Source organism: Mus musculus, chromosome 2 (assembly GCF_000001635.26).
Source record: "Mus musculus strain C57BL/6J chromosome 2, GRCm38.p6 C57BL/6J".
NCBI classification, from domain to species: domain Eukaryota; kingdom Metazoa; phylum Chordata; class Mammalia; order Rodentia; family Muridae; genus Mus; species Mus musculus.
This window is the reverse complement of record NC_000068.7, coordinates 156,355,847-156,370,228: the sequence shown is the minus strand read 5'-3', so window position 1 is coordinate 156,370,228 and position 14,382 is coordinate 156,355,847. Positions and strand designations below refer to the sequence as shown.

The 14,382-nt window shown below is 50.3% G+C and overlaps 1 protein-coding gene across 5 annotated transcripts in view; it reads right to left on the bottom strand.

Annotated features, from left to right (window-relative positions):
- The window catches only part of Cnbd2 (cyclic nucleotide binding domain containing 2), a 63,693-nt gene that overhangs the window by 5,410 nt on the left and 43,901 nt on the right, over window positions 1-14,382 (bottom strand). For 2 of the 5 annotated variants that reach the window (NM_027585.2, XM_006500167.3), the window contains 2 exons: window positions 4,933-5,110; window positions 2,552-2,672 (listed from right to left, as the gene is read on the bottom strand). In NM_027585.2, coding sequence (NP_081861.2) covers window positions 2,552-2,672; window positions 4,933-5,110 — 299 coding nt within the window. Of the gene's footprint in view, window positions 1-2,551; window positions 2,673-4,932; window positions 5,111-13,124; window positions 13,704-14,382 lie in introns of those variants that run through there. The other 3 variants (XR_003953718.1, XM_030252071.1, NM_001316755.1) reach the window with 3 other exon arrangements.

Genomic DNA, 14,382 nt, shown 5'->3' with positions numbered 1-14,382 from the left:
AAGATTTATTATTATTATTTCTTATTTATGTGCCTGAGTGAGTGAATGCCACATGTGTGCAGGTGCCCATGGAAGCCAGAAGGGGGCGTTAGATCCCCAGAGCTGGAGTTAACAGGTGGTTGTGAGTCACCCAGTGGCGCTGGGAATCAAACTCAGGTTCTCTGCAAGAACAGCACACACACCCTTAACTGCTGAACCGTCTCTCCACATAAGCCTCTCTAGGTATATTTGAGTTAAATCTGAATCCATAATGATGTCTTTAACACTAATCCATCCCCATATGTGGCAGTCTAGCTTCTTAAAAAAATTATACCTATGCTCTTAAAAAAAAAGATTTATTTATTTTATGTATGTGAGTACACTATCACTGTCTTCAGACACACCAGAAGAGGGCATCCAATCCCATTACAGATGGTTGTGAGCCACCATGCGGTTGCTGGGAATTGAACTCAGGACCTCTGGAAGAGCAGACAGTGTTCTTAACCACCGAGTCACCTCTCCAGCCCTATACCTATGCTCATTATCAGCTGAGCAATCTCACCTGTCCCCAAACAAATGCCTTCCAGCGGTTACTTTGCTAGAATCACCTGACAGTTTTAGGAGTAGTTTTGGTTTGTTGAGATTTTTTTTTGAAGGCAACCATATTGTCTGTAAACAGCTCCTTTGCATCTTCTCAGGCTGTGTAGTTTCCTCAGCACTGGGGAATTGCACCTAGGCCCTCACACATGCTACGTATTTAGGTATGGTCCCTACCAGAGCTATATCTCTGATGTCATTTTTTTGTTGGGTTGTTTAGCTGTTAGTTATGGATTTAATGAGGAGTATGAGTGTTTTGCCTCCACATGCATGCCTGTGCTCAGGCACTGGATTTCCCCTAACACTGGAGTTACAGAGAGTTGTGAGTCATCATGGGGGAATCGAACCCAGGTCCTCTGCAAGAGTAACACATGAGTGCTCTTAACCGCTGCCGTGTCAGTGCTGGAAGTGGATCACCCAGGGGCCCTGGGAATCGAACCCAGGTCCTCTGCAAGAGCAGCAAGAGCTCTTAAAGCATGAGCCAGCTTCCGGCTTCCTCCACCCCCCTCTGCTTCTCCCCCCAAGTCTGCTTCCATCCCCCATCCTTCACTGTAGTGCTGTTGACTGAACCCAGGGCCCCCTAGACAAGCACCGCAGCGCTGAGCAGTGGCAGCAGCGCCACCTACAAATGGGTTTGCTTCTGTGACAGGGTCTCTGTATACAAAGTAATGGGTTTTGTCGTGGCATCTTTCTGTATGTGGGCGTATGCTCTTGTGTGTGCATGCTTTGTGGAAGCCTAACGTCATTCTTCAGGAGCCATCCACACTAGGTTGTTTATTTGTTTGTTTGTTTGGTTGGTTGGTTTCTTGACATGGGGGCCCATTGGCCTGGAGTCTGCTGAGCCAGGATCCACCTGTCTCTGGATTCTCAAAGCCTCTCCATCCGGTTTCCTCACTCAGGCTCTGGCTCAGCTGCAGGGTGTTCATGCTCGTACCTAACATCTTGCCAGCTGAGCTCTTTCCCACTTCCCTGCCATCATAGCACTGTCATAGCTATGTGCAGGGATGTGCAGGGATTATTTTTGTTCCTTCCCTGCCCCTCACTTGCCTCCGGAGGAGGGGGGCCTCCTCCTCATCTCCAGCTGGTTCCCTCTCTTCCCTGATTACCCACCCCTCTGCTTCCTTGTAATACATTAACATGCTCTGTAAGTCTCTTAAGCCTTTCCCTTTCCTCTGATGGTCCCCAGACTCTTCAAAGATCAAACCACACATCCTTATCATGTCTTTATTTTCTTTACCTTGGAGAGAGGCTCTGACGGTGTAATCCTGGTTGACCTAAAACTCACTGTCTAAGTCCAGGCCAGCCTCAAACTCAGAAAGATCTGCCTCCCTTTGCCTTCCAAGCGCTATGGTTAAAGATGTACACCATCACACCAAGTTGTAGGCCTTGTCTCTCAAAAGGGAATACTATTTTTCTTCTCATTTTTCTTTTTTCTCTTTTAATTTATTCTTGTTTCACGTGCACTGGTGTTTTGCCTGCAGGTATGTCTGTCTGTGTGAGGGTGTGTCTGTCTGTGTGAGGGTGTCAGATCCCCTGGAACTGAGCCACAGACAGTTGTGAGCCATCATGTAGGTGCTGGGAATTGAACCCGGGGCTTCTGGAAGATCAGTCAGTGCTCTTAACCACTGGGCCATCTCTTCAGCCCCACTTTATTCTTTTCTTTAAAACTTTAATGTATGCGTGTGCGCGCACACATGTGCGCTCGCACATGCTACACAGCGCATGTAGCGGTCAGAGGATAACTTTCAAGAGTCAGTTCTTTCCTTCCAGCGTGTGCTCCAGGGACCCCAGTCAGTTTGTCATGCTTAAGCTACAAGCACTTTCACACACACACCCTCCCTGCAAGCCATCTACAACCTAACACTATTTCTTATATCATCAAGTCTAGAAAGATGTGTTTCTAAGCCTTTCTGCAATACATTCTCAGCCCATCTGTGCTGTGTATCAGACTGAAGGAAGCTCTGGGTACACTTACCACAATCTCTCCTTCCTCTGTCTTGTGGATCTTCATGTAGACCCCCACTATGGCCTCCTTGGGGAGTTCACCAAACTTGGTGTTGACCATGGAACATTTGACTAGATGACCGAACCTGGATCTGAAATGTGACAGACATCTTGTCAGAACTGTTTCACAGTCAGCCTGCCAGGCCTTACTGTGGCTGAAAGCCCTCCTGGAGAGCTCACACCTCCAAAGAAGGTGGGGAAAACTCAAACCCTGAGACAGGAGCCTGCCTGCTGCTGTCTGGGATTAAAGAAGTGTGAGAGACACTGGACTTGGGAGACAAAGGAATTAGGGACCAGAAGGATGCTTCCTGAAGAGCAGATGACCCTGTAGTGCTGAGCCAGCCTGATGGACAAGTCCAGGCATAAAGTGCATGTGGCCTAGTTGGAGCTCCTGTCTATTTAATTCAAAGCTCCTATGGGGAAGGAATTCCCTGCCTATGAAAACAGACTGTGCAAAGTGACCACCGTGGGATGCAGTTGAGGTTGAGGCTTCTTGACAAGAACACAGAGTAGCCTCTCTGTTTATAAAGACAAGTTTCCCTGGTTGGGCTACAGACCCTGGCCTTTGTTCAAAGTGGGGTTAATTTTACACACACAATCCTGTTGTACTGGATTTGGTTTTGGTCTATGGTAGCAGGAGGAGAGTAGTTAGGCAGTTTAGATTAGAAATAGAGAAGAAATGATCCCCTGGGTATAGCTGGAGCTCAGCTCATATACAAGACAGGCTTCATTCCTGCCCCTCCAAGAAGAGCACAAACCAGGTGCGAACACAGCAGTCCCCGTGTCTTTCACTTCCGGGTCCATGTTGTCCCCTTCTCCCTCCCATACTGACTCCCCAAAGACAGCGGGTTTGTTTTATTTCCACCTTGGGAAAGCTGGAACTAGGAATACTCCATAAGATAAAAACAACCTGGAAATCATGGGTTGCCATTCTTACGGAGGCCAGCAGACAGGAAGTGTTGGTGGATAAATGACAATGCCACCAAAGAAACAGAGACATTGATACTGACCCCATACTAATATCTCTTTCTCCTCTCCTCTCCTCTCCTCTCCTCTCCTCTCCTCTCCTCTCCTCTCCTCTCCTCTCCTCTCCTCTCCTCTCCTCTCCTCTCCTCTCCTCTCCTCTCCTCTCCTCTCCTCTCCTCTCTTCTCCTCCTTTCCTTTTCTTTTCTTTTCTTTTTTTCCTTTCCTTTCCTTTCCTTTCCTTTCCTTTCCTTTCCTTTCCTTTCCTTTCCTTTCCTTTCCTTTCCTTTCCTTTCCTTTTCTCTTCCTTCCTTCCTTCCTTCCTTCCTTCCTTCCTTCCTTCCTTCCTTCCTTCCTTCCTTTCTTTGATAGGGTTTTTCTTTGGCTTTTCTGGAACTCCCTCTGTAGACCAGGCTGGCCTCAAAGTCAGAGACCCACCTGCCTCTGCCTCCCAAGAGCTCAGATTAAAGGAATGCGCCACCATACCCAGCTCTGATATATCACCACACATGAGTTTCAGATGGGATGGGGAAGTGGGAGGTGCTCCTGCCACCCAGCTGTGGTCTTTTTCTGCTTTTCAGGTCCTCAGGTTAAAACCAAAGCTCTGGTCTCAGTGTGGATCCGTCCCTTAGCAGTCGTGAGACTCACACCAGATAAAAGGCGGATGGTTGACCAGTTGTCAGGCTTGAACCCTGACTTTACCACTTCCTGTCTACATAACCTTGAACAAGCAACTTCATCCTTTGGTGAATCTTAGTTTTCTCTCCTGAAAAATGGGGGTGATAACCACAGCGCCTTTAGGGATAGATAACTTAGTGCTTGGTGCTAAGCACTCTGTCAGCGTTAAGTATGACTCAGTAATACTTCATGTAACTACGTGTAACTACTGGCTTCCAATGACCCCGAGACTCAGAAACCACTCACTACAAAGCATAGACTTAGAGGATTCAGATCCCTTGACGAGGGACACAGACCCAAAGCAAGTGACCAGACTGGGATGTGAATCTGAGTTGGACTGGCTGCAAGCCAAGCTCTTACCTGTATACTTGAGCTTGCTCCCATAGGTGGGCAGCCTCCCGAGGAAGCTGAGTCAAAAGGGCCCAGCAAACAAGGAGTTCAGCCATAGCCAGACGATCCTTCCTCCTTTTCAAAAGTCCTTAAACACAATAGTGTGGCCCCAAGGAAACGAATGGCTGATGCCCTTTGTAGCCGTGTGAATGAGGGGCAGCGAATGCAGGCCCAGATACCAAACTCAGGCCTTCCCTGGGCTGCCTTACCCCAACACCCAGAATCTAGGGTTGACCTTCTGACCTCTACCCCTCCCCAGCATCTCTGCCTCCTGCACACCCACATCTGACCGACGTCCTACTAGCTAAGACTTCAGCTTACTTGATCTTTGGGCCCAGCAACTTGGGGAGAGTGTTTTCTACTTTGTTGATCTTGCCGTGGAAGTCTATTCCCTGTTGCTCTCTGGCTTTCTGGAGACGCAGAAGTTTCAAATACGTGAAATCCTGCAGAGGATAGGATTTGATCTGGAGTTCCTTAAATCTCTCCTTTGGAGATATTTCTATTAAGAGAAAGCACAGAAGAACACGCCAATGGGCCTCATGTAGCCTGGGAGCACCAGAGATACCTGCCTAAGATCTGGTGCGTGGAGGAAGGTAAGGAGGAGGTGTGGGGCCGTACTGTAACCCCAGCACTTGGGAAGAATGTGGGAGGAGAGTCTTCTAGGCTAGCCAAGACTACAGAGCCAGTGACGAAGAGGAGGAGGGAAAAGGAGGGAGAGGAAGAAGAAGAAAGCAGCTTCCATAAACTGCCCTCACTGGTAGCACTGGGTTATATCCCCCCTTTTTAAAAAAAAAGGTAGACACATCACCAGGCGTGGTGGCGCACGCCTTTAATCCCAGCACTTGGGAGGCAGAGGCAGGCGGATTTCTGAGTTCGAGGCCAGCCTGGTCTACAAAGTGAGTTCCAGGACAGCCAGGGCTATACAGAGAAACACTGTCTCGAAGGAAAAAAACAAAAAACAAAAAACAAAAAACAACAACAACAACTAAAAAAAAAAAAACAAAAACCAAACCAAAACAAAAAGTAGACACATCTAGGGAGCCACAAAAAACAAAACATGCTAGAACAGTGACTATGCCCAAGAGGAACAGGAGAACACTAAACACTACGAAAATCAACAGCAACACAGGAGTTAGCATACACCTGTCTGTAACAACTCTGGAGCTCAAGGACATCCATTCTTCAATTAAAAAAAAAGACATAGACTAGTAGATTGAATTAAAAAAGTAAACGGCATCTATTTGATGACCACCCACCCCCACAGGAAATGGACCTCACTATCAAGGATAGAGGCAACCAAAGAAGGAAGGAGAAGCATTCCAAACAGATGGAACTAGAAACCAAGCAAGGGACAGCTAGTCTGGCATGCTCATGGATTAAACCAGAGTCCCTTGAGCAAACAAGGGGGACGGTAACTGAGACTGTCCTGTGACTTCCACATGTGACACGTGTACGCCCACATTCACATACACAAACATACATGTGTGCTTATGTCAGCATGCCCATACTCTCAGCACTGGTGTGGGAATGGGAGGATTCCTGGGGTCTGGTAGCCAGGTTCAGGGAGAGATCTTGTCTCAAAAACTAGGATGTCAAACAATAGAAAAAGACACCTGATGCTGACCCCTGGCCTCCACGTGCACACTACGTGTACATACATGCCTATATGCACTCTCATAGAGACTCCCGCTATACACATGTCTGAAAGAGGGCCAGTGGGATGGCTCAGTGGTTAAAGGCACTTGCTGTCAAGCTGGATGGCCTGAGTTCAATCCCTGGTGGAAGGACAGAACCAACTTCCAGAAGTTGTCCTCTGACCTTCACATGTACAAAGGACACAAACACAAACCCTTCACTTGGAATTCCATATTGTATTGACTAATTTTTAATGCTGTGATAAGAACACTTGGCTGAGGCCGGGCGTGGTGGCGCATGCCTTTAATGCACTCGGGAGGCAGAGGCAGGCAGATTTCTGAGTTCGAGGCCAGCCTGGTCTACAGAGTGAGTTCCAGTGAAAGACCCCACCATAAGGCTTAGCAAGCTAGCTGCAGTAACGCCATTTTGCAAGGCATGAAAAAGTACCAGAGCTGAGTTCTCAAAAGTTACAAGGAAGTTCAGTTAAAGATTAACAGTTACAAATCAAGGCTGAATAATACTAGGACAAGGGCCAAGAACCGATGGTACCCAGATAAAGCGGAACCAGCAACAGTTTCTGAAAAAGTCCCACCTCAGTTTCAGGTTCCCCAAATGACCAGGAAATACCCCAAGCCTTGATTTGAACTAACCACTCAGCTCGCTTCTCGCTTCTGTACCCGCGCTTTTTGCTCCCCAGCCCCAGCCCTATAAAAAGGGTAAGAACTCCACACTCGGCGCGCCAGTCCTCCGACAGACTGAGTCGCCCGGGTACCCGTGTTCCCAATAAAGCCTCTTGCTGATTACATCCGAATCGTGGTCTCGCTGATCCTTGGGAGGGTCTCCTCAGATTGATTGACCACCCACCTCGGGGGTCTTTCATTTGGAGGTTCCACCGAGATTAGGAGACCCCTGCCCAGGGACCACCGACCCCCGCCGGGAGGTAAGCTGGCCAGCGGTCGTTTCGTGTCTGTCTCTGTCTCCGTGCGTGTTCGTGCCGGCATCTAATGTTTGCGCCTGCGTCTGTACTAGTTGGCTAACTAGATCTGAATCTGGCGGTTCCGTGGAAGAACTGACGAGTTCATATTCCCGGCCGCAGCCCTGGGAGACGTCTCAGAGGCATCGGGGGCCATCTTTGTGGCCCAATCTGTATCTGAGAACCCGACCCGTCTCGGACTCTTTGGAGCCTCTCCTTTGACCGAGGGATACGTGGTTCTGTTGGGCGGCGAGGGGCCGAAACGCTCCTCTCCCCCATCTGAATTTTTGCTTTCGGTTTTCCGCCGAAACCGCGCCGCGCGTCTTGTCTGTCTCTGTGTTGTTTTGTCATTTGTCGGTTCGTTATTGTTTTGGACCGTTTCTAAAAATATGGGACAGACCGTAACCACTCCTTTGAGTCTGACCCTAGAACACTGGGGAGACGTCCAGCGCATTGCGTCCAACCAGTCCGTGGACGTCAAGAAGAGACGTTGGGTCACCTTCTGCTCTGCCGAGTGGCCAACTTTCGATGTGGGGTGGCCGCAAGATGGTACTTTTAATTTGGACATTATTTTACAGGTTAAATCTAAGGTGTTCTCTCCCGGTCCCCACGGACACCCGGATCAGGTCCCATACATTGTCACCTGGGAGGCACTTGCCTATGACCCCCCTCCGTGGGTCAAACCGTTTGTCTCTCCAAAACCCCCTCCTTTACCGACAGCTCCCGTCCTCCCGCCCGGTCCTTCTGCGCAACCTCCGTCCCGATCTGCCCTTTACCCTGCCCTTACCCCCTCTATAAAGACCAAACCTCCTAAGCCCCAGGTTCTCCCTGATAACGGCGGACCGCTCATTGACCTTCTCACAGAGGACCCCCCGCCGTACGGAGCACAACCTTCCTCCTCTGCCAGAGGGAACGATGAAGAAGAGGCGGCCGCCACCTCCGAGGTTTCCCCCCCTTCTCCCATGGTGTCTCGACTGCGGGGAAGGAGGGACCCTCCCGCAGCGGACTCCACCTCCTCCCAGGCATTCCCACTCCGCATGGGGGGAGATGGCCAGCTTCAGTATTGGCCGTTTTCCTCCTCGGACTTATACAATTGGAAAAATAATAACCCTTCCTTTTCTGAAGACCCAGGTAAATTGACGGCCTTGATTGAGTCCGTCCTCATCACCCACCAGCCCACCTGGGACGACTGTCAGCAGTTGTTGGGGACCCTGCTGACCGGAGAAGAAAAGCAGCGGGTGCTCCTAGAGGCTAGAAAGGCAGTCCGGGGCAATGATGGACGCCCCACTCAGTTGCCTAATGAAGTCAATGCTGCTTTTCCCCTTGAACGCCCCGATTGGGATTACACCACTACAGAAGGTAGGAACCACCTAGTCCTCTATCGCCAGTTGCTCTTAGCGGGTCTCCAAAACGCGGGCAGAAGCCCCACCAATTTGGCCAAGGTAAAAGGGATAACCCAGGGACCTAATGAGTCTCCCTCAGCCTTTTTAGAGAGACTCAAGGAGGCCTATCGCAGGTACACTCCTTATGACCCTGAGGACCCAGGGCAAGAAACCAATGTGTCTATGTCATTCATCTGGCAGTCTGCCCCGGATATCGGGCGAAAGTTAGAGCGGTTAGAAGATTTAAAGAGCAAGACCTTAGGAGACTTAGTGAGGGAAGCTGAAAGGATCTTTAATAAGCGAGAAACCCCGGAAGAAAGAGAGGAACGTATCAGGAGAGAAACAGAGGAAAAAGAAGAACGCCGTAGGGCAGAGGATGAGCAGAGAGAGAAAGAAAGGGACCGCAGAAGACATAGAGAGATGAGCAAGCTCTTGGCCACTGTAGTTATTGGTCAGAGACAGGATAGACAGGGGGGAGAGCGGAGGAGGCCCCAACTTGATAAGGACCAATGCGCCTACTGCAAAGAAAAGGGACACTGGGCTAAGGACTGCCCAAAGAAGCCACGAGGGCCCCGAGGACCGAGGCCCCAGACCTCCCTCCTGACCTTAGGTGACTAGGGAGGTCAGGGTCAGGAGCCCCCCCCTGAACCCAGGATAACCCTCAAAGTCGGGGGGCAACCCGTCACCTTCCTGGTAGATACTGGGGCCCAACACTCCGTGCTGACCCAAAATCCTGGCCCCCCATGCAGTAGAGGCACTGGTCAAGCAACCCCCTGACCGCTGGCTATCCAATGCCCGCATGACCCACTACCAGGCAATGCTCCTAGACACTGACCGAGTTCAGTTCGGACCAGTGGTGGCCCTCAATCCTGCCACCTTGCTCCCTCTACCGGAGAAAGGAGCCCCCCATGATTGCCTCGAGATCTTGGCTGAAACGCATGGAACCAGACCGGACCTCACCGACCAGCCCATCCCAGACGCCGACCACACCTGGTATACCGATGGGAGCAGCTTTTTGCAAGAAGGACAGCGAAAGGCTGGGGCAGCAGTGACGACTGAGACCGAGGTAATCTGGGCGAGGGCCCTGCCAGCTGGAACGTCAGCCCAGCGAGCCGAACTGATCGCACTCACCCAAGCCCTGAAAATGGCAGAAGGTAAGAAGCTAAATGTTTATACTGACAGCCGATATGCTTTCGCCACGGCCCATGTCCATGGAGAAATCTATAGGAGGCGAGGGTTGCTGACCTCAGAGGGCAGAGAAATCAAAAACAAGAGCGAGATCCTGGCTTTACTGAAAGCTCTTTTCCTGCCTAAAAGACTCAGTATAATTCACTGCCCCGGGCATCAAAAGGGAAACAGTGCTGAAGCCAGGGGCAACCGTATGGCAGACCAAGCGGCCCGAGAGGCAGCCATAAGGACATCTCCAGAAACTTCCACCCTCCTCATAGAGGACTCGACCCCGTATACGCCCTCCCATTTCCACTACACTGAAACAGATCTAAAGAGATTACGAGAACTGGGAGCCACCTATAATCAGATAAAAGGATATTGGGTCCTACAAGGCAAGCCGGTAATGCCCGATCAGTTTGTGTTTGAACTATTAGACTCCTTACACAGGCTCACTCACCTCAGCCCTCAAAAGATGAAGGCACTCCTTGACAGAGAAGAAAGCCCCTACTACATGTTAAACAGAGACAGAACTCTCCAGTATGTGGCAGAATCATGCACAGCTTGTGCTCAAGTGAATGCTAGTAAAGCCAAGATCGGGGCAGGGGTACGAGTACGCGGACATCGACCAGGTACCCATTGGGAAATTGACTTTACTGAAGTTAAGCCAGGACTGTACGGGTACAAGTACCTCCTAGTGTTCGTGGACACCTTCTCTGGCTGGGTAGAAGCCTTCCCAACTAAACGTGAAACCGCCAAGGTGGTAACCAAGAAGCTATTAGAAGAAATATTCCCAAGATTCGGGATGCCACAGGTACTGGGTTCTGACAATGGGCCTGCCTTCGTCTCCCAGGTAAGTCATTCGGTGGCCGATTTACTGGGGATTGATTGGAAGTTACATTGTGCTTATAGACCCCAGAGTTCAGGTCAGGTAGAGAGAATGAATAGAACCATCAAGGAGACTTTAACCAAATTAACGCTGGCAGCTGGCACTAGAGACTGGGTACTCCTACTCCCCCTGGCCCTCTACCGAGCCCGGAATACTCCGGGCCCCCATGGACTTACTCCGTATGAAATCCTGTATGGGGCACCCCCGCCCCTCGTCAATTTTCATGATCCTGAAATGTCAAAGTTAACTAATAGTCCCTCTCTCCAAGCTCACTTACAGGCCCTCCAAGCAGTACAACGAGAGGTCTGGAAGCCACTGGCCGCTGCTTATCAGGACCAGCTGGATCAGCCAGTGATACCACACCCCTTCCGTGTCGGTGACGCCGTGTGGGTACGCCGGCACCAGACTAAGAACTTAGAACCCCGCTGGAAAGGACCCTACACCGTCCTGCTGACCACCCCCACCGCTCTCAAAGTAGACGGCATCTCTGCGTGGATACACGCCGCTCACGTAAAGGCGGCGACAACTCCTCCAGCCGGAACAGCATGAAAGGTCCAGCGTTCTCAAAACCCCTTAAAGATAAGATTAACCCGTGGGGCCCCCTAATAGTTATGGGGATCTTGGTGAGGGCAGGAGCCTCGGTACAACGTGACAGCCCTCACCAGATCTTCAATGTTACTTGGAGAGTTACCAACCTAATGACAGGACAAACAGCTAACGCCACCTCCCTCCTGGGGACGATGACTGACACCTTCCCTAAACTATATTTTGACCTGTGTGATTTAGTAGGAGACTACTGGGATGACCCAGAACCCGATATTGGGGATGGTTGCCGCACTCCCGGGGGAAGAAGAAGGACAAGACTGTATGACTTCTATGTTTGCCCCGGTCATACTGTACCAATAGGGTGTGGAGGGCCGGGAGAGGGCTACTGTGGCAAATGGGGATGTGAAACCACTGGACAGGCATACTGGAAGCCATCATCATCATGGGACCTAATTTCCCTTAAGCGAGGAAACACTCCTAAGGATCAGGGCCCCTGTTATGATTCCTCGGTCTCCAGTGGCGTCCAGGGTGCCACACCGGGGGGTCGATGCAACCCCCTGGTCTTAGAATTCACTGACGCGGGTAGAAAGGCCAGCTGGGATGCCCCCAAAGTTTGGGGACTAAGACTCTATCGATCCACAGGGGCCGACCCGGTGACCCGGTTCTCTTTGACCCGCCAGGTCCTCAATGTAGGACCCCGCGTCCCCATTGGGCCTAATCCCGTGATCACTGACCAGCTACCCCCATCCCAACCCGTGCAGATCATGCTCCCCAGGCCTCCTCATCCTCCTCCTTCAGGCACGGTCTCTATGGTACCTGGGGCTCCCCCGCCTTCTCAACAACCTGGGACGGGAGACAGGCTGCTAAATCTGGTAGAAGGAGCCTACCAAGCACTCAACCTCACCAGTCCTGACAAAACCCAAGAGTGCTGGTTGTGTCTGGTATCGGGACCCCCCTACTACGAAGGGGTTGCCGTCCTAGGTACCTACTCCAACCATACCTCTGCCCCAGCTAACTGCTCCGTGGCCTCCCAACACAAGCTGACCCTGTCCGAAGTGACCGGACAGGGACTCTGCGTAGGAGCAGTTCCCAAAACCCATCAGGCCCTGTGTAATACCACCCAGAAGACGAGCGACGGGTCCTACTATCTGGCTGCTCCCGCCGGGACCATCTGGGCTTGCAACACCGGGCTCACTCCCTGCCTATCTACTACTGTACTCAACCTCACCACCGATTACTGTGTCCTGGTTGAGCTCTGGCCAAAGGTGACCTACCACTCCCCTGGTTATGTTTATGGCCAGTTTGAGAAAAAAACCAAATATAAAAGGGAGCCGGTGTCATTAACTCTGGCCCTGCTGTTGGGAGGACTTACTATGGGCGGCATAGCTGCAGGAGTAGGAACAGGGACTACAGCCCTAGTGGCCACCAAACAATTCGAGCAGCTCCAGGCAGCCATACATACAGACCTTGGGGCCTTAGAAAAATCAGTCAGTGCCCTAGAAAAGTCTCTGACCTCGTTGTCTGAGGTGGTCCTACAGAACCGGAGAGGATTAGATCTGCTGTTCCTAAAAGAGGGAGGATTATGTGCTGCCCTAAAAGAAGAATGCTGTTTCTACGCGGACCACACTGGCGTAGTAAGGGATAGCATGGCTAAGCTAAGAGAGAGACTAAACCAGAGACAAAAATTGTTCGAATCAGGACAAGGGTGGTTTGAGGGACTGTTTAACAGGTCCCCATGGTTCACGACCCTGATATCCACCATTATGGGCCCTCTGATAGTACTTTTATTAATCCTACTCTTCGGACCCTGTATTCTCAACCGCTTGGTCCAGTTTGTAAAAGACAGAATTTCGGTGGTGCAGGCCCTGGTTCTGACTCAACAGTATCACCAACTCAAATCAATAGATCCAGAAGCAGTGGAATCACGTGAATAAAAGATTTTATTCAGTTTCCAGAAAGAGGGGGGAATGAAAGACCCCACCATAAGGCTTAGCAAGCTAGCTGCAGTAACGCCATTTTGCAAGGCATGAAAAAGTACCAGAGCTGAGTTCTCAAAAGTTACAAGGAAGTTCAGTTAAAGATTAACAGTTACAAATCAAGGCTGAATAATACTAGGACAAGGGCCAAGAACCGATGGTACCCAGATAAAGCGGAACCAGCAACAGTTTCTGAAAAAGTCCCACCTCAGTTTCAGGTTCCCCAAATGACCAGGAAATACCCCAAGCCTTGATTTGAACTAACCACTCAGCTCGCTTCTCGCTTCTGTACCCGCGCTTTTTGCTCCCCAGCCCCAGCCCTATAAAAAGGGTAAGAACTCCACACTCGGCGCGCCAGTCCTCCGACAGACTGAGTCGCCCGGGTACCCGTGTTCCCAATAAAGCCTCTTGCTGATTACATCCGAATCGTGGTCTCGCTGATCCTTGGGAGGGTCTCCTCAGATTGATTGACCACCCACCTCGGGGGTCTTTCACCAGGACAGCCAGGGCTACACAGAGAAACCCTGTCTCCGGAAAACAAACAAACAAACAAACAACAAAAAAGAAAAAGGAAAGGAGATTTAGAGTAAAGAATGCTACTAGAGACAAAGAAGTTCATTTTAGGCCAAGAACGTAGCTCGTGGCAGACCTCCTGGTCTGTGCAGTCTGGGGTTCAAAGTCTAACACCTCAAAAAAAAAAGTTCATTTTTCTTGTCTTGAAGAGGTCAATTCTGTGGCTCCCTAGGACCTTGAAGTCAACATCAGGTGACAATAAAGAGGGGGTGGGGAGAGGGAGAGAACACAGTAGCTGCAGATTTTCTCAGCTCTGAGTTAACAGCTGACTGAGCAGGGCAGAGAATCAGGAAGGCCACAGGCCACTTGGCTAACATCCCCCGTCCCAGCTGACTAACATGCGCGGCACGCAGCACCACATAACAGCATATTCTTTTCAGATGCAAATGGAGCATTTACCAAGATAGATTGCTTTCTGGGCCATAAAACGAGTTTCAACACATTTGAGGGGATTCAAACTGTACTGAATATTTTATCATAGAAATAATAAATAGCAAAGAGAGCTGGATGGTCCCCAAATCTTTGGGAACTAAATAACACCCTCATTAATATTCAGTGGGGCAAAGAAGAAATCCAAAGAGAAATTTAAACGTATTTTGAACTGGACCATAACAGAAACATAGCATATCT